Source organism: Anser anser, assembly GCF_964211835.1.
Source record: "Anser anser genome assembly, chromosome: 1".
Lineage (NCBI taxonomy): Eukaryota > Metazoa > Chordata > Aves > Anseriformes > Anatidae > Anser > Anser anser.
The window spans coordinates 56,303,835-56,330,567 of NC_139720.1; the positions used below are offsets into that span (position 1 = coordinate 56,303,835).

Genomic DNA, 26,733 nt, shown 5'->3' on the forward strand with positions numbered 1-26,733 from the left:
CAAAGTGTCTGGCGCTTAAGCAATCTAGAAGTCTAGGATGCACCTAGCTTTAAAGCCTCAGCCTAATCTGTTCTTTAGTAGTTGGAGTCCATGTTGTATGAGAGCGGCAAATTGATCTGGAGGAACAACAGAAGGAGAAGACTTTTCTCATAGTTGCTACTATTTCAAGAGCTACATACTAACCTTCCCATGACTTGAAACAAGTGAGGTATCTGAAAATGAAAGCAAATTTACTTTCAAGTTATCTGTGCTTTTTATACACTTAGGGCATAATGATGATTGGCACTTCTTTGGTGGAGTATTCTAGAAGAGGGAATTGAAAGAAATAAAGCAGAAAAATGTTCATCTGTTAGTAAAACTGATCTTAATCTCCGATTCCTCCAGCATCTGCTAGCATGTGCAAGTCAGAAATTTACTCTCAGTGGTAGCTTGTCTATTTATATATATATATTTAAAAAAAGCAAGCCGTAGTAACTTCTTTCTCCTTTTTTTCCTAAGCTGATCTGCTCCTGGAGCCTTACAACAAGTATCGCTTCCTCTCCAATGGGCACGTTACAATCCCGGGTCAGCAAGACAAAGATATGTTTCAGGAGACCATGGAAGCAATGAGGATCATGGGCATCCCAGATGAAGAGCAGATAGGTATGACTCCTCTGAAGGGAGGAAATGAAGGAGGGAACAGATTGCATTTTTCTGGAGCTTTATTTTTGGTTTCATTCTTGGGTGATTTTTTTGTTGTTGTTGTTGCTTGTTTTCCCCCTCCTCCTAACTCTCCCCCCACCACAAAGCGTGAACAGTGTGCAAGCGATGAACGTAGTAGCTTTGGAGTGACCCACCTCAGGATGTACCAACACAGTTAATCTTAGAAGTGAAACAGCCAACAAAAACGAACTTCTGTTTGCTGTTTTTGTTCCCAGTTTGAGGGCTGTCTATCCAGTTTATGAATAATACTTCCAAGATATGAGTGCTCCCCCACTTCCTAAATAATGCCTTTTAAGTATCAAATCCAGCCGGTGCTGGATTAGTACTTTGAGAATGGCCTGGTTATAGTGCCTTTTATGCAGCCAGCACAAAATGCAGGGATGCTTACTCACCAGTCATTTATAACCTTCCTTACTGGTTGGGAACCAGTGTTCTGCCCAATCTCAGTTTCTAAATGTATAAGATCTTATAAAATAGGACTTTTTTCCCATATATTGCAAGCATCCATTTTTTTTTAAACATCACTGCTTCTTTTGCTGGATGCTGTAGCTCTTGTGGCTGTAGGGAATATGTGCCTATGCCTTAGCTATTGCTCTTCACAGTCCAGTCTGCTATAAATACGTTCTTTTGTTATTCATAACTTAATACTATTCTTGAAATCCTGAGTCATCTGAGACTGAAACTGCTATATGGAGGTGAAGACATGTTTGCCTAAACAGAATTAAATAATTGCCAGCCCAATTTCTCATTCAGATGACCTGCTACGCTCTGTTTTTTGAGTTTCTTTTTATGTATGCTCTAGGGCATGTCTTTGCTGCCACATGGATGAGCTATTGGTTCCAACCACTGCAGCAAAGATAACTTTAGTATTTTGTTCTTGCCGTTCAAGGTGTGAAGTGTACTAATGTTCCTTTAGGCTGAAAACAAAAATACATAGAGTAACTGGCTGGCCAGTAAGCTTGCTTAGTTTTGATGTAGCCTCTAAATGCTATCTATTTTATCTATGAGACACCATCAAAACAAGGTGTATGTCCAAGTGCCAGGACTCCAGTTTCAGCTGCCAAAACACTGGATTTCAAAACGCGTCACTGTGAGCATACATGCTTCTCTTTTGTTAGTCCTGATACAGAATCTGTGGAGCCTTTGTTTGCTCTGCCATCAAAATGATACTGTTTTAAAGGAGCTGTTTCTGTAATAGGTAGAAATTAGGGGATTAAAAAATTGCTGGCCCAAGATCTCTTTGCAAGTGACTGGCAGTTTACTCTGCTCAAGGCAACTAGAAGCTGCTATGCAGTGAGCTTTGATTGATATGTGGTAAAAATTGAATTGATGCTGTGACACTGAAATTCTTTTTCCTGTCCTAGCATCTGATGCTGCTTTTGTGATGTGCAGTGATCAAAGAACATGAATACATCATGTAACAAAGGGTGGGATGATTCAGCATGTGATTAGCAATAATTATGGCATAGGCACTTTTGCTCACATCCTGCTGCCCTTCATATATTGTAACTGTAATGTATGTCTGTATGGACTACAGACCTTGGTCAGGTAGCTGAAAGTAATATGAGGTTAAAGGAATATAATTTTCCTTCCCTTAATTGGTTTGTACTCCTAGTAACTGTTTCTTTCCTGCATTTAACAGTAATCATTGAAAAAATGGCAGATCTTGGCCCTCTGACAAAGAACAAACATCTTGACAAAAAATGTGAATGTTGTAAAATGGGGCATGGCCCTGGATCTTGTCTCCAGCTTTGCTGTAGTGAAGTTGAGAATGGTTAAGTTCCCAGGCTGCATAGTCTTGCATTGGAGGGACAGGGAAAGTCCTGTGCCCAGAATGGGAGTCATAGACAAATTACTTACGTGTGGTGTTTTTTCCCCGATTCCAAGTAGATCTTTGAGAGAAGCCACTTGCCTTTTGACATGGTTAACTAGGTCATATCAGGGCTTTTGCTGATGTCTGACACTGAGCTATTATTGTTTCAAAAGGTCTGCTGAAGGTTATCTCAGGTGTTCTTCAACTTGGCAACATAGTCTTCAAGAAGGAGCGCAACACAGACCAAGCCTCTATGCCAGACAATACAGGTAACCTATCTCCTGTCCTCACCCCAAAGAAAGCCCCATAGAAAAAAGCCTACAGGAAGTTCTTGCAAGTAGAAAAATAAATTACAGTTTGTAAGGAATGCTGCAGTCCTATTTTTCTGCAGGTGAATTATTTGTCAAAGGAGCTGGCATTCTCCTTCATACAAATATTAAAAAAACAAAACAAAACAAAAAAACAAAAAAAACCCACAACCAACATACTGTTTTACCATGCATGGGTTTGCAGCCACCCATGGGCAGGAATGTGGCACTGTTCTTGTGACAAGCATAGGCAGGAAGTACACTTGATGGTGACCAGATGAAAAGGATTACTCTACTGGAATATGTAGAGTGTAGACTTACCTTAGAGTATCATTCTAGATATACTGCAGAAGTGTAAGAGGTGGCTAATTGCTCTTCAAGTGTTTATATTTTGGGCTGTTATAGAAAACATGCTTTAACTGGCATCTTGGGGAGGAGAGTAAGCTATTTGATTTCTCTGGCTCTTTAATCTGAAGTAGAGTTGTAATCTGAAATAGGAAGAGTGGCCTCGAAAACTAATTAGTAGATGAAGACAGTGCAATTAGCTTGATTAAGAAGTCAGTCGCTTGTGGTATCTTTAAATTGATTGTAGACTGAACTTTCTGAAGCTTCCAGGTTATGACTTAGCACTATGAGAATACTGTGTCAAATTTACTCCTGTGGTTTCCAAAGAAACTCATTAACCTCTAGTATGTGTAGCAAGAGTTTTTAGGGGAGATTTTCTTCTTCTTGAAGATAACTTTCTTTGTCTCATTAACCTGCTCTTCACTTAATGTCTTTTTAAAAGCAATTTCACGACTCTCTTGGGAATACAGTTGCAGGAATGATTTTCTTTCTCTTTTTCTTTAAGAAAAGCAATAACAACAAGAAAGTTAATATGTTTGTTGTTTCCTCTTCCTCTCTTTAGCTGCTCAGAAAGTGTCTCATCTTTTGGGTATCAATGTGACGGATTTCACCAGAGGTATCCTGACTCCTCGTATCAAAGTGGGACGAGATTATGTCCAGAAAGCTCAGACCAAAGAACAGGTATGCATTCTGTATAAGTGAATGAGTACTTTTGTCTTTAATTTTGCTGCCGCAAAGCTAACAAATGCGTAAAAAGTTTCCATAGCATTTAATAGTCATCTTCATGGCAGCAATGTATGGCAACCATACTTGAGTGAAGTAACATCTGCATTACTTCTAGTATTAGCTCTCTTGATCTGTATAAAAATAGAAGTCACCTTGCCCCTGTAACGCTCTTTCTCATCTGAGGAAAAAATGAGAGTGCAATTCCCATAATTTTAGTAACTGTCTGTCCCAGTGGAGTAAGCTGCTTCAGTGCTCTATGCAAGGATGACATTTTCAAGTTGCTGTAATATAGAAAACATCATTTTTGAATAGGTCAGCTGCTAGGGTGGAAGAACTTGTGGCTCACCCTTGAAACTGATTGTATGTTTCTTAATAGTCTTGAATCAGACTGTTCTGCTTGTTCTAAATGAAACCTGAACTAGGAACAAGTAGCTTCCTAAAAGGAGCAAAACCTCTGTGCTTACTCCCTGCATGGCTTTTTCATAAACTCATCGTTATTTGAAAACATCATTATTTTCAGTGTATATAAACATGCTGCCATAACATGAAAGGGATTGGGAAGAGAGTGAAATGTAGAAATAGTCAAAAACTGCCTTTCTGTTTTGACATTTACTGTGTATTTTATTTTTTGTGTCAATCATAGGGTAGCAGCGTTGAGGGGGGGGAAGTAAATTTCACAAATCCTAAATTGCAAAATAATTCTAATGGTTTTCTTTGGTCATATGTAAATGTGCTGTATTAGTTTGGAAGGGACTGGGTGTCACTTTTTCTTTCTTGAATACTAGTCTTTGGTTTTTCCAATAGACAGGATCCTGAAAGGTGTCTTTGACATGCTAATTTAATGAGAAATTCTTCACGCCTGTTCATGGAGTATCGCTGTGCCATCTGCTTTTTATTGGGAATAATCTATGAAATGAACTTTCTTCAGTGAGTTCAGTAGTGGAGAGATGATCTCAGACTACAGTTAGGCAATTATATGTCAAAACAATGTAATCTGCACCTTTGGATTATAATGCAATTTATGATCTTTGTCTTTGTTCTGCTTAGGCTGACTTTGCCATTGAGGCTCTGGCTAAAGCCACTTATGAACGTATGTTCCGGTGGCTGGTTATGCGTATCAACAAGGCATTGGATAAGACCAAGCGACAGGGTGCATCCTTCATTGGGATTCTGGACATCGCTGGCTTTGAGATTTTTGAGGTAAGGAGACGTCAGGTCCTTGCACTCAGCACAGTTTACCACGGAACAAGGACCACTGAGGGAAATTGCTTTAAAACTGGAAGAAAATACAATAGTTTTGGAAAGAATGTATATTCTGCTTTTATTTGAGATCCCTGCCAATATGAATTGTCAGGTTACTTAATAATGTATTCTTTCTTATTTTGCATATTCTGCAAATATTTTATCTCATTACTTTATATTTGTCATGCGCATCAGAATTATTTTAACTTCATAGTTTCAGATGTTCGTGATTCTCTCTAGAACAAAATGACTAAGTAGGAGGTTGCTAACCTATAAAAAAAGTCTTTAAAAATGTCACAGAGTTATGGATCACCACTGGACTTAAAGTTTTGTCCTATTAGTCTGTCCCAAAACATTTAAAAGATAATCCACTGAAACCTATTGACATCATAAATAATTGTTAGAAATTCTTCCTGCTGCTGACCTTTGGAAAGACAAAGACAGGGTAGACCAAAAGATAATCAACATATTCTGACCTGTGTATTCTCCATTCTGTGAGAAGTGTGAAAATTGGGGATCAGATTTTTTTTTTCCACATACAGCTAAACTGATGTAACAGTTTCTTGAAGAAAAGGGGTAATCTTCCACCTTTTCCACTCTCCTGTTCCTGGCTGCACTTTCTCATACTGTTCACCTCTCTAGCACTGCAGAAATTTATTTTTTTCTTAGGGTGGCTTATAATTGAGTTAGTCTGTAAAGGGGGATCTGAGCACAAAAGTTGATGCAAGATAAATGTGGCAGAGGAACAGCTGAAGGAAAGTTGAGGGAGAGGTGGAAAAGGGGAAGTGAGAGCTCCCTCTATAGGTGGCAGTGAACTGTTAGGCCAAATCATTGTCTGTGAAACTATAATTTCAGAATGTGGCGTTGCTTTATGCTTAGTCTGGAGTAATCACAGGCTGCCACCAGAAAAGATCTGTCCTGCCATCCCCATTATCCCAGCCAGGCAACTCCTGTCGACCTTTGTTATGTTGAATCTAGCTCACGTGCAGCTGCAAGGTTAATTGGACCAATTTATTCATGGAGTAGAAAACTAAGCCACGGGAAAGTTGCTTTGTTTCTCTCTGATCAGGTTGTTGATCTAACTCTACCTTTGGTTTAATGGTTTACTGGATCTCATGAAAATGTGAAGGGAGTGGAAATGCATGGTTAGGAATTACTGGAAGCTGGAGGAAGTAGAAGAGAACCATTCTGTCCAGCAGCTGCATTAGATTAAGTATGGTCTAACATGAAAATACATCCTTGGTTATTAACCATATCCATACAGTTTGAAGAAATCAGGATGTGTTGAAGAAGTTTTCTTCACTTTTCTCATTCTGATTTTATATGTGAGGGTTAAAAAGAGACTTTACAGTCCATACACTGTTACGAATCTGTCCTCAGGCTTCCATTGCCTCTTCATGATATGAAGAGGATGCTCCAGCTCTAAGTTTGTGAGAAAACCGGAGGCTTTTCTGCTCCTGGGTTAAGTAGCTGCAGTAATTCTGCTGCTGTTTACAACTGAACGTTCTTCTGCGAAGAATGAGGAACAGTGTGTGAGAATTTCCCTGGGGACTGATGCAGTGATGCAGCAGCATGTGACAGGAAATACAGTTCATAAGCAAGAGGGGTTATTGCCAAAGGGCTGTCCACCCCAGAGATTTGACAGAACACTAGCTTAGAGTTGCTGAACTCTAGATGTGATCTTTATTGCTAAGGGAATAGTAGATGCATCCTCAAACGCAACGGTTCACATTTCTTTCTATCTTTTTTCTCCATTAGCTGAACTCCTTTGAGCAGTTGTGTATCAACTACACAAATGAAAAGTTGCAGCAGCTCTTTAACCACACCATGTTCATTCTGGAGCAAGAGGAGTACCAGAGGGAGGGCATAGAGTGGAATTTCATTGACTTTGGCCTGGATCTGCAGCCCTGCATTGACCTCATAGAGAAGCCGGTAAGAAGCTTGTTCTCCTACTCTTGAGCAGCAAGAAATGGCTGCACTAGTTGTGTCACTGAGAGAAATGTCATGAAAGAGACCTTCTATAAAGATGATCAGATTTCAGATGAGGATCTTGAGATATTATTAATAATTTCTATTAGTATGACAGTAGCTATTCTGATACCACAGAACAGGTGAATGTGATAGGAATCAAGTATAAGTGTCCTTTTTTTTTTCCTAGCCATTGAAAGGTGTTAATCATTGATGTAGTCAAGTACTTAATGATGATTTGATATTTTCCTCCTTTTAAGGCTGGCCCACCTGGTATACTGGCCCTGCTGGATGAAGAGTGCTGGTTCCCAAAAGCAACAGACAAAAGCTTTGTGGAAAAAGTTGTACAAGAACAAGGCACCCACCCCAAATTTCAGAAGCCAAAACAGCTGAAAGACAAAGCTGACTTCTGTATCATACATTATGCTGGCAAGGTAAAGAATTTGTAGCTAAAATGTGAACACAAATAATATCTGCTGTATTTTCCACTGCTTAGCTACTGTTTCTTAGAAATGGCTACTTACCAAAGTGGCTAAGTATGGGAGAACATGGGAAACCAGTGGGGAACCCCACAAAGCTGTCCCATAGCTGTGGACCTTACAGAGCCTAAAGAGATTTGCCTGCAAGTTATATATGTGTAGCTGAAGACACAACAAACTGACAACAATTTAAGTATGTTCTCTTTTGACTTGTTGAGATTGGAGATACTTTTTATAAACCTTGCATCAAGACTTCATCACCAAATATGGTGATACAGTTGTGTTTTGATTCACGCTCAGGGTGATGCACACTGGTATTGCAAATCCATTCCCTTTACTGACAGAACATAACATTCAGCAGTTTGTTAGGGTATGGAATTTGTAGGTGTGCTTGCTCAGATGACAAATCCAAGAATGATTAAGTCATCTGTCGATTATGCAAACCTTGATGCTGCTTTTTTAGAGTTTGCATGACTTAGTGCATCCTGTGCTGCAGAAAGTTTCTTGACATGTTTATCTTCTGCAGGTGGATTATAAAGCAGATGAGTGGCTGATGAAGAACATGGATCCACTGAATGATAACATAGCTACTCTTCTCCACCAGTCGTCGGATAAGTTTGTGTCTGAGTTGTGGAAAGATGGTATGTAATTAAAATTAATCTTATATGTTTTCTCTTCCCTTTTTACATGGAAGAGTTTTTGGATCACCAAAAATCTGTTGCAACCCGTGTTGCTTTTTTCCTTGAAAACTAAGCCACCAAGATGAGAGTTATCTGGTACATCCTTTGCTTATACCATGGTATCGCATTAAAAAATCACTCTAACTCAAGAGAAAGGCTCACATACATCAACTTGCACTAAGCTTACTGCGTATATAGCAATTATTTTTCCAAATCAAGAATGCTAGGATAAAATATGTACGCGCTAATGCGTCCCAGTAGTTTGCTTAGCTGCAATACTCAAACATAAGATCTGAGGTTGAATCTAGGTTTTCAGTCCTGCAACTAGTGTGTTCTTGCTGCAGTGTTGTTCAGTATTTTACTCTATCTTCTCTGGGTTTATCTGCTTTTGAGTCTTACTGTTGCTGTCACTTTCTGTCATGGGTTTTCTTTGACGTCTCTGTCTGTTGCAGAGATGCAGAACGTTCAGAGAGCCTATTTCTATCAACACTTTCCTATTCTTCATCTAGAACCAGGTGACTGAGAAACCCAGCTGTTGTGTCGTGTGTAATGCCATCCTAGAGCCATGCAAGAAATGCTTCCATTAACTTATCTTTGTCCCTTTGTCGTACCTGCTTGTCTTTCTTGTTCATTTCCTTCGCTTTGTGCTAGTAGCTCCTCACGGACGTAAAACTAAAGCAAAACTCTCACTTTGCAAGTGGATACAAGACACGTGGACACATTCAGGTGCTTAAAGGTGCTCCTGCAAGTCTTGCATAGGAACAGCTAAAAACCAAATCCCTGTCAACTGTTTGAACATAGAGCCAGCAAGGCTGTATTTCATTGCAGGATTTGGAAGGAAGATTTCTGAGACTGTGTTTAAACTGAAATTCAGTTTAATATCGATTGTGGTGCTGGGATTTGACTTCAGCTGCTGATTATTCAAAGAAAAGTTAGTTTGGCAAAGGCATTTGTACTGCATGAAAAATGGCCATCAGCAACTTGTGCCTAGCAAGGCCTTTGCTGTGTGAGGTTGACATGCATGCCTTTTGGAACTGAAATGTCAACTGGACCACAGCTGATCAGTTCTCATTTATTATTCTCAGTTGGATCTTCTGTTGCAAGTGACCGTCCTTTTTGCTATCTTGATGTAGATTGCAGGGCTCAAGTTTTTAAGAGGATTGTTCCAGACAGAATCTGGGACAGTCTTCTGTGGATTTCCCTGTGATGTCATCTAGTAACATAACCTTCTTTTCTTTCTAAGTTAACCTTGACCCTATTCCAATAGCTGATCTAGAAGTGAGCAATAGTAAACTAACATTAGCTGTAAATGAGAGCATCTGTCCTTTCTTATTTCTTCACTTGTGGGGTTTTCTCTTGACAGTTTTTTTTAATCAGAAGCCAATTGAGCACAAGTTATATATTTTCCGAAGTGAAGATTGGGAGCCTGAGTGTGGCCATCAGCCAACCACTGAAAGTAAATGAGCTAGTAGCTTGAAGCCATTAAGAAAATATCCTTGAGGGTGTGGGAATTTATAGTGATACAATTGGTTTTGGCTGGGTAGGTGAATATTTATCTCAGTGTCGTAGAACAATGGGAAAAAGGAATGCTTTAGTTTGTTCTGTCCCATGCTACTCTCAGATCTAGATGGCTTCTATTTAAAAAGAAAAAAAGGATCTTGCAGTCCACCCATCGAGACGATAGTGCTTCATCAGTGCTTGGATGTCACGGTGGCATAGTGGAGAAACTGTTGGGGCAGGGAGTTGTGACTTTCTCCTAGTGGTATTATTCATGCCTGTAAGTCATAGAATACTTGTATTCCAAAATAACTCAAACAGTGGTATCCTGAGGTTTGGTATTTCTCATGTCTTTTACCATGTTTGCTCAGTTGACAAGTAGATGTGGCTTTTCTGATCACCAGTCACGGCGGTTCTGCCTGTGACTAAAGAATCAAATTGAGCTTTTTCTGTAGCTGTGGCCCCTTCTGGATTAGAGTTAACTAATAATTGACTCTGCTTGGCTAGCAGCTGGAACTCTTCATTTGTTGTTGGTTTTTCATTATAACCTAAGCAAGTGGAAGCATCTGAAACACACTTCTAGATTGCTCTTTCAGATCTGCCCTCCAGAGCACCAGTAGACTATGTTTGGGAATAAGTTTGATTCCATCACTCAAACTTCCTATAGTGAGCTGTTGCTTTTTTTCCTTCCTGCTCCTATCCCTGCACAAATTCTGTACAGGAGTCAACATCTGTGTAGAGATGAAGCAAAAAGGATCCTGCAGCTCCTCTCATTTATCCTGTTCTACCCAGATGTTCTTTGTACATTCCAGTGTTTTCTTTGGTTATGGCAGAACTTAATTCACTTTCTTGTGCTCTCTCTAGTTGACCGTATTGTTGGGCTGGATCAGGTAGCTGGTATGTCAGAAACAGCGTTGCCAGGAGCCTTTAAGACCAGGAAGGGTATGTTCCGAACTGTGGGACAGCTTTACAAAGAACAGCTGGCTAAACTGATGGCTACCCTGAGGAACACCAACCCCAACTTCGTCCGTTGCATTATTCCCAATCACGAGAAAAAGGTAAAGGAGAATATTAAAAAAAAGGGGGGGAGGGAAGTGAGGTGTTAAGTCCCTTTTGTAAAGCCCTAATGGTATTTATAATTTTTTTTCCTTCCCCTCACTAGGCTGGAAAACTAGACCCCCACTTGGTACTCGATCAACTTCGCTGCAATGGAGTGCTGGAGGGAATCCGTATTTGTCGACAGGGTTTCCCCAACAGAGTTGTATTCCAGGAATTCAGGCAAAGGTAAAGACTGGAAAAGAACCTAAATTAGTCTTTACCTTGACAAAGTTAAGATATAAGTTTGAAAACTGAAGTACTTTATTGCAACTAGATTGTTACTGCCTTTCAAAACAGTGGCAGAGAAGATCTGTCCCTTGCTATTTCCTGACACAAAGCCTCCCCAAAGCATCTTTGTCTTCTTTACTAAGCATGTAGTTAAGGTGAGGGGTAGAGGACCCCATCTGAGACTACTGCTTCATTTTCTGTTGTCTAGATGTGCAGTTTTTTGAATTTTGACAAGACCATAAGCTGTCAAACTCAAAATGCAATAGGAACTCATTACTGACACTTTTTATTTTTCAAATATCTGTGTAACTAATCTGATACTTTTTACTCTTCAGATACGAAATCTTAACTCCAAATGCAATTCCCAAAGGATTTATGGATGGAAAGCAGGCTTGTGTTCTGATGGTAAGACATTCTATGAACTCTACTTGAATAGAATAAGCTTTATGCATGTGGTGGGGAAATTGGAGTTGTGCATTCCATAGGCATGTTAAATGTGTCTTCTACTCACAGACCAAAAGTCTAAAGACAAATGTTTTGTCTGAGAGAAGGAGGGTGCAGAAAGCTGTGTCTTGGCTTCACAGTTGGAGGCTCTTGACTAGCATGGGATTTAATAATCATAGGCAAAGTGGATCCTTTTGTTTCCACAGATGTATATACTTTGAGATGCCAACAGTGTTCATGGAGACAAAATGTTTAGAAGCATTGTTATCTTTAGACATGTACTTTAAGTACAAGCTTCAACAAACTTTTTGTAATGGCCTGCTGATGACACGTGCTTTCAGTGAAGACTCTCATTAATTTCTGCAGAACTGCCTGCTTCAAAGGGAAAGCTTTGGCTTTGTAGCCTCATGACTAGGGGACACTGAATTGAATTTGACTATAAGGGATTCCCTTTTATTCTGTCTCAAAGGAATATACTTTCTTCCTCTTAACTAGTATAAGCATGGACAATAAATCCTTTAAAGGAAGGGAGAGTTGGTTGGGGTTCCTTTAAAATTAGGACTGGGAAAAATTAAATAGGAAGGATCAACAGATGTGTTCCCTTTAGGAAAAGAAGAGTACCCTTGGGATGAGGCGTATGTTCCTCACTGCATCCTTGTAGTTCTGGATGCTAGATGTGCTGTTGTATTAAACAATGCCTTCTATCGGACTTTCTGTCTTTTGTTGCCTCTCTTTCATGCTGTGCTTGGCTGAGCTCCAAATCCCGTAATTGGAACAGGGCTTTTGAGGAGCTAGCAGCTTTAGCTGGCCAGAGTGGCTTATTGTGGGGAAGAAGGGGTATTTGACAGTGGAGAGAGGCACGTATTCTATGATGTTTTACATGAAGCAGTCTGTGCAATAGATATATTCTTCTCTTTTTCTCATTTTAGATCAAAGCATTAGAGCTGGATTCCAACCTTTACCGAATTGGACAGAGCAAAGTGTTTTTCAGAGCTGGAGTCCTTGCTCATCTTGAGGAAGAGAGAGACCTGAAGATCACAGATGTTATTATTGGTTTCCAAGCATGTTGCAGAGGCTATCTGGCTAGGAAGTAAGGACCATATGTTATAAAGTACATTGTAAACATGTGCTTGTCCTATTCAGGTACAAGTTTCTCCTCTTTTGAGGAGAGTCTGTTTTTACAGACTACCAATTAATTTTTTTGTCAGAAGAGCCATTATTTTTGGATTTATGTAACAGCTGATAGTTGGTTTACAGTTTTCCAATCCCTGTAATGCTTAACTTCTAGCACCTGCAAGAAACTATATGTGCTACTATCTTACATACTACTAGAGCAGTAAAGTCTGTTCCCCTCTGTAGGAACACTATACAGCAGGAAAAATTTAGTGGAAGAGCTGCAAGCTACAGATGTGACAACGAAAAGGTCTTAGTACAGTACTGATCCAGGAGGTACAGGGATTTCTCTTAAACTGTTAGATAGGTCTGCAAATGGTACAGCTCTAAAAACGAGAGTAATACCTGTCAGGAAAACACACCTCTGTTTCGCTTCTCCTTGTGTGAAGTGAAAATAATGAGGCTTTTAAGATTAGAAGGCCCTGGGGAAAAACTTTATTAAATAAAGAGAAAATTGAATAAAGGAAAAGATTATCAGTCTTACCTAAGCAGAAGAAGACTTAAAAAGCTAGAGGAAGTTCACTGCAAATTTTGTTTTGCTTTTTTTAGGAGAGAACCTTCTAAAAATACAATCTAGAGGTATCTGTGAGAGGTCTTGGTTGAGAGAATTGCATGCCATTGTGGGTTCCTTTGTGGTCTGACCTCCACTTTTCTTGCAGAGCCTTTGCCAAGCGCCAGCAGCAATTGACAGCCATGAAAGTGCTTCAGAGGAACTGTGCTGCCTACTTGAAACTGCGGAACTGGCAATGGTGGAGGTTGTTCACCAAGGTAATATATTTTTTTTTCCTTTGTAATTTTGGCAAGAGGGTATGGTTGTGATTTAAGCTTCTCAGGTTGAACCAGAGCAAAAAACCCATTTCCATTATAATTGGGCTGGCTTGCAGCTACACCTTGATTAATTTAGGTGGAGAGTATCATAACAAATTTTATATCTATGCAGTATGCCTGCATAAACCAAGTGCAAGACTATGTACAAGTAATGTTGTGGGAAAGCAGAGTCATCTTTTGATATTTTATGCCTAGAAGAGGATTGCTTTCTTTGGTGGTATACAACTTCAACGAGTTCCTTACTACTTGGTAATCAATTTGACTAGTCAAAAATTGTTAGAGGGGAGTGGTTTGCAGTCTCTTTCTCTAGAGTTGTAAAAGTAAAATGAAAGCACTAAGATCTGATCTTGCTGTTAGACTTGTATGTATTTTATCTTTATAAAGACAATGAACACGTGAAGAAACTATAATTTAGATTTATGGGATTTACTCTTTAAATATGGAGAGTTTGCAGCTAAATCAGAGTTGAGAGCAGAGGTTGCTTCTTCCTGTGAAATTACTTCTAATGTTATTTGATGGGGGATTGCAGAGATGGGTGGTGTTTGTATATTGTTTACATTGACCTACCTGTGAGCTGTGGATTGCTCCCCTGCATTGCAACTTTATCGATCTCCTGCTGTTATTACTTAGTCCTTGGGGGTCATGGAATTTACCCATCCCTTTCCTGATGCATCCCATCCTGGAGGAAAGGTTGGGTAGGAGGAGGGGGTGTTACTGGCAAAACAGATGGTATCTAGTCCTCTGTGAGTCTTCCATTGTTCATGACAAAACAATTGGTCAGTCCTTCAGATACAACACGTACAAAAAATGTTGTTTAATAGGATGCTCATCAAGTACAAGAGCATTTCTTCATGTTTTCTATGTTCATGAAACACATCCCATTCCCTTGGTTTCCCTTTCAGGTGAAGCCCCTTTTGCAAGTAAGCAGGCAGGAAGAAGAGATGATGGCCAAGGAAGAAGAACTAATAAAGGTTAAGGAGAAGCAGCTAGCTGCAGAAAATAGACTGAGTGAGATGGAGACCTTCCAGGCCCAGGTGAGTTTGCAAATGTCATGTGTAAACCTCATTCCCTCCAGCGGGTCAACTGCTTTAAGAGCTCCTTCTTTGTTTTACTGGTCTGATGGTCAAGCTGCAGGATTCCTGCTAGTTGAAATATGTGACTTAGCTGCCATCTTGTTCAATGTCCCCTGCCCTTCTCTCCAGCTCTGTTCCTCTGGCATATCGTTTTGTACAATGAATAACTATTGTTCTGCTACAGCCATTATGCGAAGAAAAATCGCCTTTGGCTGAGTATTATAGCAGGCTGGTTGAATTCAACCTCATTATTAATGGAATCCTTTTTGTTTGGAACCCAGAAGGTGGCAGCAAGGTTGTTTTTCTGTAGGCATGATATTTATGCTATTCTTGCAGGGAAAAACTAAACAATCTCCTTATTTCAAATGGGCACAGTCTCTAGAAGTTTGTTAAGGCTAATGTAATAATATGTGGCTGCTGTGCATGGTTTGTGAAGACAACCAAACACTTAAAAACTGTATTTTGACATTTAACCTTAGAATAGCAGCAGAAGACAGCTGCCAGTTATCATTAAGAAACAACTGCAGAACAAAGAACCACATAACTTCAATTAATACAGATTGCTTAGTGATTTGGTAAATTGGAGCTTGTCTTATGGTCATTTCTGGCTTGTGTCTAGCTAATGGCAGAGAAGATGCAACTGCAAGAACAGTTGCAAGCAGAAACTGAACTCTGTGCTGAAGCTGAGGAGATAAGAGCCCGCCTGACAGCCAAGAAACAAGAACTAGAAGAGATATGTCATGACCTGGAAGCAAGGGTAGAGGAAGAGGAAGAACGGTGTCAACATCTGCAGGCTGAAAAGAAGAAAATGCAGCAGAACATTCAGGTAATACACTATGAATGCCATCTCTTGTCAGGAAAGAGGATAATAAGGGTTAGAGTGGTTATTTTGTCTTCATTTGGGGGGAATCAGGAGAGAGAGAACAACAATAAAAGAAGTAGCATAGAAAATTCTATCCATGGAATTAACAGGGCAGAGCAATTCTGTTGCTGAGCCTGGGGCGTTCAGACAGTCAGCTGGAATGTGCTCTTCCATTCTTGAAGATGAAGGTTATAGCTACTTGTCAAATAACTGGGCAAGTCTTTGCTTGAACCAGGTGTTTTGAGAACAATAGCTTTATTCTTTGAAAAATAATATTGTTTATTCTGCTATAAAATTTGTTTACTAGAATACCATATGTTGCATCAAGTCATGATAGAAGTCACTTCCGGAAAGCATTAATATTACCTTGAAGGGAAGGGTAAAGAAACACTCAAAGTTCTAGTATCGTCACTGTGCTGGTTTTATTGACCAGTGAGCAGCACTGACAAATTCTTTGCTTTTCTGTGGGTGTTGTGAAGGAACTAGAGGAGCAGCTTGAAGAAGAGGAAAGCACAAGGCAGAAGTTGCAGCTAGAAAAAGTGACCACAGAGGCCAAACTGAAGAAACTGGAAGAACATATGATAGTTCTGGAAGATCAGAATCTCAAATTGGCCAAGGTAAGACTTCTGCTGCTTCCTATGCAGGCTAAAGATGTTTTGATGGCTCTCCTGGAGCTACCCACCAAAGGCTGACCTTCCCCTTTTTATGGGAAGCTTAAGAATGGATTCAGTCCGGTGATTGGTAGATCTGACCTGCATTTATGAAACTAGCTGCCTGTGTTCTTAACAGGTATTGTTATGATACTTAAATTGCCTTGACTAACTAACAAAAGTGAGGAATTACTTTTCTCTTGCATTATGCCAAATACTATTCAGTTATTTCATAAACAGACTTCCCTTTAAGCTTTGAAAGGGCTGTCAGATACAAATCTGTACATCACCATTTATTGGAATACTATCTGTAATCCTTAAAGGATTTATTTCCTTCCAAGTTTCCTTGTAGCAGGAGTAGGCACTAATGACACTAACATCTTTAAGCACAGTCAACTCTGGAAAGCCTCCTGTAATTCCAGCAACTGCCTTGACACTGGCTTCTCAATTCTGCAGGAAAAGAAACTGTTGGAAGACAGAATGTCTGAATTTACAACAAACCTAACAGAGGAAGAGGAGAAATCTAAGAGCTTAGCCAAACTCAAGAACAAACATGAGGCCATGATCACAGACCTGGAAGGTAGTACTTTTTTATTTAATAAGACATATCCTGCAGAGGACTTGCTTGTTCAGTTGTAGGGGGTTTCTTGTTAAAAATCTGTGGAATTTCGGTTTCATTTCCAGAGCTTTAGTCTCACTACAGTTTTTGAGGGGTTAAAAACTAGTCTATAGTGTGCATGCTATTGATCAGTTTGACAGAGCTGTTCAGTGGCTGGCTGAAGGTTATATGCCTTGTCAGCTGAGCCCTTGGTCTAAATAAAAATTCTCTCCAAAGCAGCAGGCCAATGGAGAAGAGAAGCTGGTTCTCTTTCTTCTCCTGTTGTGGAAGTGTCTCTACCTTTCTCCTTCCGGCAGCATCAATCTGTCAGGGTTAGTGTGGGTTTTGATACTCTGTTTGTGCAAGTCCTTCAGAGTTCAAGGTAGAGGCACCTTTTATCACAGGGCTGGTTAGGTTAACACAGCAGGAGACAGCTGATTCAGTTGCAGTAAGGGGAGAGTGGACCGTGTGTTCAGCATCACTTACTGAGTGCCTGTGTAGTGTGGGTGTTGGGAGAGACTGGCTTTGTGCTAGTTGTTTATTACAATGAAGTGGGGAAGGAAATTTGAATGTAAGAATAGGGAGAGGAAAATTGTGCAGGTATGTTTTAAGTACAAGATATGTGAGCCATCTGCATATATAGATCCTAACAGAATAGTGCACGGCAGCTAGTTTGTATGGTTTTATAACTGGAAAAGATACTTGCTTAAATAGCTTTATTTTCTCTGCCTTGTACAATGTTCTTTGAATGACTGTGTGTCGTCTGTGCAACTTACTGTGTCTCCATCTCCATCTCCATCAGAACGCCTGCGACGTGAAGAAAAGCAGAGGCAAGAATTGGAAAAGACTCGTCGAAAGCTTGAAGGAGACTCCACTGATCTGCATGACCAGATTGCTGAGCTGCAGGCTCAGATTGCAGAACTCAAAATGCAGCTGGCCAAGAAGGAAGAGGAGCTACAGGCAGCCTTAGCTAGGTGAGAACCTGACCTGTGGGCCTGCCAGATTATTAGGAAGTATTTCGTCTTGTCTTGTGCTACTTTGGAACTGGGAGTAAGTGAAATCTGTGTATTTTAGTCTGCGGACTGTTAAGATCTGTGTCGTTGGCATCAGAGTTCTTTAGCTGCTGTTCACTGCCACACCGTCTATACAGAGCTAGGCTATGAATGCAGTGTGCGCTGTGCATGTTTCACTGGAGCAGTAGGATTTCAGAGGGTGTTAAAAAGTAGTGGCAACGTGTTATCTCTCTGTGGTAGTTGTTATATTCATCTATTCAGGAAAGTGTCCAATTTCCAATGTAAATGGTGCTTTCTCTTCTGCTTTCTTCTGTTGTCAGTCTTTCTCTGTCCCCTTCTTTAAGGTAAGTAATTGTGCTCTCTCAAGTATTGGGAGTTAGAACTTAGAATTTGTAGATGATGTATGGATCAAAGTTTGAACGTAATCACGTAGAGCTGTCCAATACCAGCTTTTTTCTTGATTGTTCTTGGTAGGACAGGTGGTTTTCATTTATGTATGGTTTAAATCTGGCTCTGACCAGAACCCTATGTTGAACACAGGGTGGAAGAAGAGGCAGCTCAGAAGAACATGGCCCTGAAAAAGATCAGGGAACTCGAATCCCAGATCACTGAGCTACAGGAAGACCTGGAGTCAGAGAGAGCATTCAGGAATAAAGCTGAAAAACAGAAGCGGGATCTGGGAGAGGAGCTGGAGGCATTGAAAACAGAGCTAGAAGACACCTTGGATTCTACAGCTGCTCAGCAGGAGCTCAGGTAACTCCAACATGTGGCTGTGCTGTCTTGTCTAGTTTTGAGTTTGACTTTTATAATGAAAGTTCATGCATTCAGTCTCTCACCAAAGCAAGTCTTTTTCTTTATCAGAGCAGGCTGGTTAGCAGCCTCAGTGACTACAGAAAGAGGTAGTGTGCAAGCTGTAGTACGAGACTGCATTCTCTGATATGATGCAAGAAAGTTAATTTGATCCCTAACCCTAGTGGTAGTGATACCCTGAAACATTCATGCTTTCAGACCATTACATCTTAGGCTGAAAATAATGTTGTGAGATTGTATTTAAAAGTTTACAAAGCTAAGTTCTAACTTTGAAAAGTGTCTTTATAGCTTCAAGGGTTAACCAAACCTTGGTGTTTTTCTGTATTAGAGATACTGTTTGTGGATATGCACGTCTGTTTGATTCATTCCTTGGCATCTAAATGAAGGCTGTGAATTTTGCAGGTCAAAGAGAGAACAAGAAGTAACGGTTTTGAAGAAGACCCTTGAGGATGAGGCAAAGACTCATGAGGCTCAAATCCAAGAGATGAGACAGAAACATTCACAAGCCATTGAAGAGCTGGCAGAACAGTTAGAACAAACCAAACGGGTAAGTGGAACAGGAAGCTCAAGACCAAATAAATCATTTAACCTCTCTGAAGTGATTGAAGTGATAGCTGCTCTGGAACAATGTCTTAATGCTGCAGAAGGACATTGAGTGTTCATGATACTAGGTTTCGTATGCATGTGCTTTTCTTACGTTGGTAGATCATTTTGCCCTACGAAGCATATATGCAGTTGTTTTAAATAGTTGCAGTTGTTACTTTTTTCATTAGACATGTTATACTGATTAGCCAATATGTTGTCTAGTTCTTTTCACTGCTAGCACTTGTTGAGCTGTGCAACCTTTAATTTGGAAATCTGATGGCGCAAGACTATCTCCTTTATTGTTGTCTGCTCTGACTGTTAAATTGTTTCCTGCTTATCAGTGACAAGGTGTTCAAACTGTTTTTTTCTGATTAAGCAGGCTCAGGCTAGCTGTTAAACATGCAATATTAGCTTGCTTGCTGGAATATTGTGGAGGGGAAAAAAAAACTCAGTGGAAGGATCCTGCTGTATCTTCAGTCTGAAGTGTTTTGCTATGTTTTATTTTTCCTCCCCTCCAGGTGAAAGCAAATCTTGAAAAAGCAAAACAAGCTCTGGAAAGCGAAAGGGCTGAACTGTCCAATGAGGTGAAAGTGCTTCTGCAGGGCAAAGGGGATGCTGAGCACAAGCGGAAAAAAGTAGATGCTCAGCTCCAAGAACTGCAGGTGAAATTTACAGAAGGTGAAAGAGTGAAGACAGAACTGGCCGAGAAGGTTAACAAGTTGCAGGTGAGTGGCATGGGTTTTCCTTAGTTTCTGTTGCAGTCCAGGGCTAGAGAGAAAAGAAGGTTGTAGGGTGGTACCTCCCTATGGGTAGTTCAAAAATCTCTTGTTCCTCCAGGAGATGAAGTTCCTACAAAAAGCACATCCACAGTTTGCTTCCCAAGGACTGAGCAAACTCCTTAACTCATTGCCAGGGCTGGCCATCATGATTGATGTCACTCTACCATGAGCAGCCCTGAAAAGGTGTAGTAACCAGTTGCCATTTGAGTTTTTTAAGCCTTGGAGTATCAGCATGTCTGGTCCCCTTTCAGTATGCAGCAGTTGTGTAACCTTTCGGCTGCTTGTGAACCTAGCATGACACAAACGGTTTGATGATGTGTGACTGATTTGGAAGAACCCATCTTGATGCTTTATAATGTGGCTGATGGTGATGAAGGGCTGAAGGACGATGTTGAAATACAGGGTTTTCTCATACACTCCCAAAGAGAAACAACAAATCCCTTTGATTCGCATCAAGCATTGTCTTCTGCCTTCTTTTTGAAGGCTGTCATTAGACATTTAGCATTGCAGGTGCATGCACACTCTTCTGGAGTGTGAAAATGTATTTTGGAGTATCTACATACAGTCCTGAAGCAAATCGTATAAAGCAATTTAAAGACAGAAGGCTGTTGCAACAGAGGTGATCCCAAGTAAAAATCTCTTTTGGACTCTTCGTATTTCATCCCTGGGACTTGGGAAATGACACATTCGTTCTCCTGAGAAACGATACACATCCCTTACTGTTAAGAAGTGCCTCAGTTTTCACTTTCAGGTCTCGTAGCCATACCTGGCTTTGTTCTTGATGATGCACTAAACTGATACTCTGATCTCTCCTTCAGGTGGAACTGGACAATGTCACAGGCCTTTTGAACCAGTCTGACAGCAAGTCAATCAAATTAGCAAAGGACTTCTCTGCCCTGGAATCACAGCTTCAGGATACACAGGTGAGAGCTTGGGAAGCCAAGGCATCTGTATGCGTTGCATCCACTGTCTGTTACAAATGCATAAAGTGAGAAAGCACCCTGGACACCGTGAAATACTGGATATACGGCACTTCAAAGGATTGGGTCAGGCTTTTTTGCTAAAGGGCTGTGTTGCACGGTATTGAGAGCATTTCTACAGACACAAGCTGTTTATCTTCCTTCTGCTTCCTTAGTACGTGGAACGCATGCAACGTTCCATATCTTAGGATTAAGATTCCTCAGGATTCCTCCTTCACCTTTCTGCTTGAGGGTTCTTTATTGCTAGAACTGAACTGCAATGCTAAATTCTTGTCTTAGATCTTCATAAAGTTTGACAGGGTTTTGGTTTTTGTTTTGGTTTTCTGTGTGTGATTTCCAGTAAATTTAAACTTAAGTTACCTGTAAAGTTAAATAGAATACTCTATTTCCCAATAGATAATGGGAAAGTGATAGATTCAAATATTTTAGTATTTTGTCTAGGAAAAATCATACATAATCTTATACTTTGGGATAAAATTAAAAAATAGCTTACTGTTACTAGAATACAAGTCTTTTGGCAAAGCATGGAGTACCAAGCAGAAGTTTGGGAAGGAAAGGAAGAGTGTGCCAAACCTTAGATACTAAGTAACCTTGAACTGCCATTGATGTTCTCTCTACTTTGGATTCTTTTTGAAAAACAGACTCAAAGACATAGTGCACAGTATGACAATTATACACTGGTTTCAAGATTGGTCTCTACAGGTCACTCAGCTCAAGTACTGGCAGTAAAAGTTAACAAATGTTGCTGGTGCCCTAAATTGGTAAATGGCCACTGTCTTAGAATTCTGCTAAGAGCAAAGTTGTTTTTAACCATGCTAAATCACTTTAGCCTGTTCTCTGTTTCTTTGATATTTGAGTATGAGAGAGTCACGTAGGACAGCGCAGTCATGCTGTTGTTGGGAAAGCTTTTTAATGCTTTATATGCTGCTTGGAGGACTCCAGAAGGGACTGCGGTTGGCTGTGGAGAAAAGCGGGAGACAGTTCTTGTATGGCAAAGTATACTTTAATCACGAGAGTGTAAGAGAGAATAGGACCCTTCTTGATATTGTTTTTATACTGACTCACTGGAAGACAGTTATTTAAATTCTGTCTTCGATTGTCTTATCTGTGAAATAAATTGCATACTTAAACTCAACTTCAAAAGTACTCACCCTGCACAGAGCAGGTAAAGATAGTGAGCCTTTAAATCCAAGGAGAGGTCCTGAGTTCTACTGTGGTGTTTCCTTTGTAGGAGCTGCTGCAGGAGGAGACTCGCCTAAAACTGAGCTTCAGCACCAGACTGAAGCAAACAGAGGATGAGAAGAACGCTTTGAGAGAGCAACTGGAAGAAGAGGAGGAGGCAAAGAAAAACCTGGAGAAACAAATCTCTATTCTTCAGCAACAGGTACAGTCCCCATCCCATAAACCAAACACTTTTGAGAGGAGAGGAAATGTAAGTGCAAGTCTGACTTGAAGGAAGTAAAATCTCAATGCAGGATTGACATCTAGTAACAGAACCTTTCATGGGCAAGGGATTTCCTGCTGACTTGACTGAGAAGAAGTTGAGGTCTCTGACAATAATCATATGAACTGCTTGTAGATTTCTACCTAGGAATTCCTTTGGAATTCATTGATATGGTATTAGTGGGTATAGATGATTCCTTCAGAAGTGAGCAAACTTATTTCCTCAACTCCTCTGGTGTCAGTAAGCCACATATAGTGTTATCTGTGTTGAGGCTTCACTTGCAATCTTTTCTGTCCTTCAGGCAATAGATGCAAGGAAGAAGATGGATGATGGTCTGGGCTGCCTTGAGTCAGCAGAAGAAGCCAAGAAGAAGCTGCAAAAGGACTTGGAGAGCTTAAACCAGCGTTACGAGGAGAAGATAGCTGCATATGACAAGCTGGAAAAAACAAAGACTCGCCTGCAGCAAGAGCTGGATGACATCACTGTGGATCTGGATCATCAGCGACAGACAGTTTCCAACCTAGAGAAGAAGCAGAAGAAGTTTGATCAGGTATGACTTCTGTCTCAGGCCATTGACTAGGTACATCTGACTTGCCAAGTTGACCTCTAAGAGTATCTAAGCAGTGCTGCTTGGAGAACGCATATTTCTTTCTGAACCGACCATAGCATATTGAGTGGAGAAGTATATTTTTTCATAGAGGTATAGTACTCATTTTTGAGGCATAGACGGAAATAATAGCTTGGAGGCCTAGGGAATCAAAAGGTTGTTCACTTGGGGTCAGCACAGTTATTTATTAAAGGTGAGGTGGCACGCTTCATTCACTAAAGCTATGTTTTCTTGATTCCTCCTGTCCATGGCAGAATGCTACTTAGAAGGCACAAAGAGAAAAGATGCATGTTTACCCTCTTAAAAATTGTGAGTAAATTCTCAAAATCCCAATGCTGTTCTCTTTTAGCTGCTGGCAGAGGAGAAGAACATCTCTGCCAAATATGCAGAAGAAAGGGACCGTGCTGAGGCTGAAGCCCGTGAGAAGGAGACTAAGGCCCTCTCCCTGGCCAGGGCCCTTGAAGAAGCCATAGAGCAGAAAGCTGAGCTGGAACGAGTCAATAAGCAGTTCCGCGCAGAGATGGAAGACCTGATGAGTTCCAAGGATGATGTTGGGAAAAGCGTAAGTATGAAGTTAAGATGTCTGGGCAGGAAATGGCACGTGGGTGATCCTGTTAGTTTAATACTGCAAAAAGTTATGCTAGTGTGAACACAGGTGAATGTAGTAGAGCAAACGGAACACATAGTGAGTTTGTGAACGTTATATTTGCATTATGATAGTAGGCAGGAAAGATGGATTGGGAGAGCCTGGAAATGACCTGAACGAGGTAGTGGTGAACAGAGACTTGTCTAGTATTGTTGTGGCAGAGAAAGTACGATGTGAGCCTGGAGTGGAAAATGCAGGGAGTAACTAGGCAATGGGACATAGTAACCCAAATATTTCAAGACAGGAAAGGTGGTGATAAGCAGGAAGGAAAAGAAAAAAATCAGAGGCTAAAAAGTACTTTCTTGAATTCTGTCAGAACCAGAGGTATCCACCTCAGGTAAGTTGGTCAGGATTGAGCTAACAAATACTTTGCTCCTTCTCTCCACCACCAAGCCATATATGACTAGCACTAAGAGGTAATCATGATTTAAGTTGGCAGCTTGTGGCAACTGGCACTGAGGGATATCCCTGTGTTACAAGGGGGACAGACAGTGTCCTTGTATTCTGTTGTGAGTGGCTGTTGTCAGACTTTTTACTCCTAGTACAGGTGAAATTGTACTTTTTGAGGAAACCTCATGTGTGGTGCTGTGTTGTAGGTCCATGAGCTGGAGAAGGCTAAGCGAGCCCTGGAGCAGCAAGTGGAGGAGATGAAGACACAGCTGGAAGAGCTGGAGGATGAGCTTCAGGCCACAGAGGATGCCAAACTGCGGCTAGAAGTGAACCAACAGGCCATGAAGGCTCAGTTTGATCGGGACCTCCAGGGCCGTGATGAACAGAACGAAGAGAAGAGGAAACAGCTGATTAGACAAGTAAGAACTGCTTTGTAAATCCTCAAAGTGTTCTGCGAAGGCACTTCTGTCCAATGATCCACAGATCATTGTTAATGGTGATTCTCCAGGCAGTTCTGCAAAGCTGCGAGAGTCTTTTCCCTGTGTGCATGATTGTTCAAACAGCTTTTGTCTACTTAAAGAATTCATGTTGATGTATTAGTGAGGAATATTAGCCCCATCCCCCTGCCAGGAGGAATGAAAACAAGTCACGTGCTTGCACTTGGGTACAGTTTGTAAGGGGGGTGTGAAAAATGGCTTTTGGGAAATTGAGGAGCTGAATGCCTGAATTTCTCTGTACAGGTGCGGGAGATGGAGGTGGAATTAGAGGACGAGCGAAAACAGCGTTCCATTGCTATGGCTGCCAGGAAGAAACTAGAGCTGGACCTGAAGGATTTGGAAAGCCATATAGACACTGCTAACAAGAACCGTGAGGAAGCCATCAAGCAGCTCCGCAAACTGCAGGTGAGGAGCTGCAATTGGTTTAGCAATCCCTTTCAAGCTTTTACCCAGGGAAATGGGATACAAGATTTCACCTCATGAGAACCATGCATCAGTGTCACAAGAGCAGCAACCTTGTAGCAATTCACCAGGAAAGATTTATTGGCATTTCAAATACCCTTCTAACCCTCATCTGCCTTTTTATCTCCATAGGAGACAAGCTGTAGGGAAAGTCCACTCTAGTGCTTGCCTCGTATCAGTGTTTCTGGAAAGGATTATGGAGTCGCGAAGCTAGAGGGACTTAAAAAGATGATGTAGGCCTTCTGTCCCAAGACAGTTCTGTTATACCTTTCTAATTCCTATTGGCATTTGTCTGATCTGTTCTTGGGAAAAATGCCAAATCCTCCCTTAGGCTATCCATTCCGTTGCTTCACTGGAAAGCTTCCTGTACCATCACCACCCCCAATCTAACAAGGCTTTTTTTCCCCTTACAAAAAAAAAAGCGGCCCTGTTTGCTTCCATTATTGCTTCTCCTCATTTCTTATCAAATGAAAAATGGATGATTCTTTTTCTTTTTACAGCAGCCTTTTAGGTAGCTGAAGACTAACGAAGTCCCTGTTTCTACTTTTCCTGCCCACGTTTCCTGTAAGATAAATTGAATTTGTTCGTGCACAGACTTGGAAATCCATCCTTTTTTGTTCTCCCTTTTTAGGCGCAAATGAAGGATTACATGCGGGAGCTGGAGGACACGCGCACCTCCAGAGAAGAGATCTTGGCACAGGCCAAAGAAAATGAGAAGAAGTTGAAGAGCATGGAGGCAGAGATGATCCAATTGCAGGAGGTAATGGAATATGCATGCAGCTCAAGGGTTTGTTCGTTTTCTTTGGCCAAGAACTAAGTGTGGCAGTCTAAGCTCAAGTGGTTATTTCCTTTCTTTTCCTTTCTCTTGTGTTATTTTTTGCTCTGCTCAAGTACAGGGTCCCCTTCCAATTGCAGAATTTGGCCCTTTCTTGACAGCAGCAATAGGAGTGATGCAAAACAAAGGAAGTTGTGGGGTGGAAGGGAAACTGTCTTTTAATTAAGCCTGGATCTAGCTCGAGACTGTACCACCCATTACCAGTAACTACTTTTTCCTAGGCTGCGTTAGTTGGTCGCTTCCCATTGCATCACTGACCGTCTCGTTTTCATTCCAGGAACTTGCAGCTGCCGAGCGTGCCAAGCGCCAGGCCCAGCAAGAAAGGGATGAGCTGGCTGATGAGATTGCCAACAACAGTGGTAAAGGGTGAGTAATGTTCCCTGCTCAAGGGTGGAGGAGCTGGTTTAAGAAAATACTTCGCAGGCTGTTATTTTTCTGCAGACTGAAGCATGTGCTATATTCTCTGTGCTTTTGAAAGACAGACTTCATTTTATAAAATTAAAAGCAGCAGGTTTTCCCCCAAGGCATCACTTCTGCCAACATCACTTAAATGTTTGTGTGTCTTACAGAGCACTGGCCATGGAGGAAAAGAGACGCCTGGAGGCCCGGATAGCACAGCTGGAGGAGGAGCTGGAAGAGGAACAGGGCAACACTGAGATAATCAATGACCGGCTCAAGAAGGCAAATCTTCAGGTACCTGTTCAGGCTGTCTGTGTGAGCAGAGGCTCACTGATCTGTGTAAATTGCCAAAATGTGCTCTGAAAAATGTCCACAGACGTGAGCAAGGTGAAACACCTGAATACCACAATAGAGCAAATAGGATGGGCAGTCAGAGTAATGTTAACTCACTGGTTTTGATCGTGGAGTATTAAATGATTTTGGCAGCTGGAACCATCTTCAGAGTTTATCAGGAATTCCCAGTCACCACCCCTGCCTCTTTTTTTTTAAAGGAGTTATGAGAAATATGATCT

At 41.0% G+C, this 26,733-nt stretch overlaps 1 protein-coding gene across 1 annotated transcript in view; it reads left to right on the forward strand.

Moving 5' to 3' along the window:
• Positions 1–26,733, forward strand: part of MYH9 (myosin heavy chain 9) — a 69,348-nt gene that overhangs the window by 38,925 nt on the left and 3,690 nt on the right. Inside the window, exons 9-37 of the mRNA XM_083836736.1 lie at positions 499–642; positions 2,689–2,784; positions 3,731–3,849; positions 4,942–5,094; positions 6,895–7,068; positions 7,365–7,538; positions 8,110–8,224; positions 10,625–10,818; positions 10,923–11,044; positions 11,422–11,491; positions 12,460–12,620; positions 13,363–13,471; positions 14,434–14,565; positions 15,224–15,430; positions 15,946–16,083; positions 16,573–16,696; positions 17,517–17,688; positions 18,268–18,480; positions 18,940–19,084; positions 19,641–19,847; positions 20,720–20,824; positions 22,113–22,265; positions 22,627–22,875; positions 23,282–23,494; positions 24,175–24,387; positions 24,709–24,870; positions 25,559–25,687; positions 26,040–26,128; positions 26,332–26,455. Coding sequence (XP_083692862.1) covers positions 499–642; positions 2,689–2,784; positions 3,731–3,849; positions 4,942–5,094; positions 6,895–7,068; positions 7,365–7,538; positions 8,110–8,224; positions 10,625–10,818; positions 10,923–11,044; positions 11,422–11,491; positions 12,460–12,620; positions 13,363–13,471; positions 14,434–14,565; positions 15,224–15,430; positions 15,946–16,083; positions 16,573–16,696; positions 17,517–17,688; positions 18,268–18,480; positions 18,940–19,084; positions 19,641–19,847; positions 20,720–20,824; positions 22,113–22,265; positions 22,627–22,875; positions 23,282–23,494; positions 24,175–24,387; positions 24,709–24,870; positions 25,559–25,687; positions 26,040–26,128; positions 26,332–26,455 — 4,406 coding nt within the window. The remainder of the gene's footprint in view (positions 1–498; positions 643–2,688; positions 2,785–3,730; positions 3,850–4,941; positions 5,095–6,894; positions 7,069–7,364; positions 7,539–8,109; positions 8,225–10,624; positions 10,819–10,922; positions 11,045–11,421; positions 11,492–12,459; positions 12,621–13,362; positions 13,472–14,433; positions 14,566–15,223; positions 15,431–15,945; positions 16,084–16,572; positions 16,697–17,516; positions 17,689–18,267; positions 18,481–18,939; positions 19,085–19,640; positions 19,848–20,719; positions 20,825–22,112; positions 22,266–22,626; positions 22,876–23,281; positions 23,495–24,174; positions 24,388–24,708; positions 24,871–25,558; positions 25,688–26,039; positions 26,129–26,331; positions 26,456–26,733) is intronic.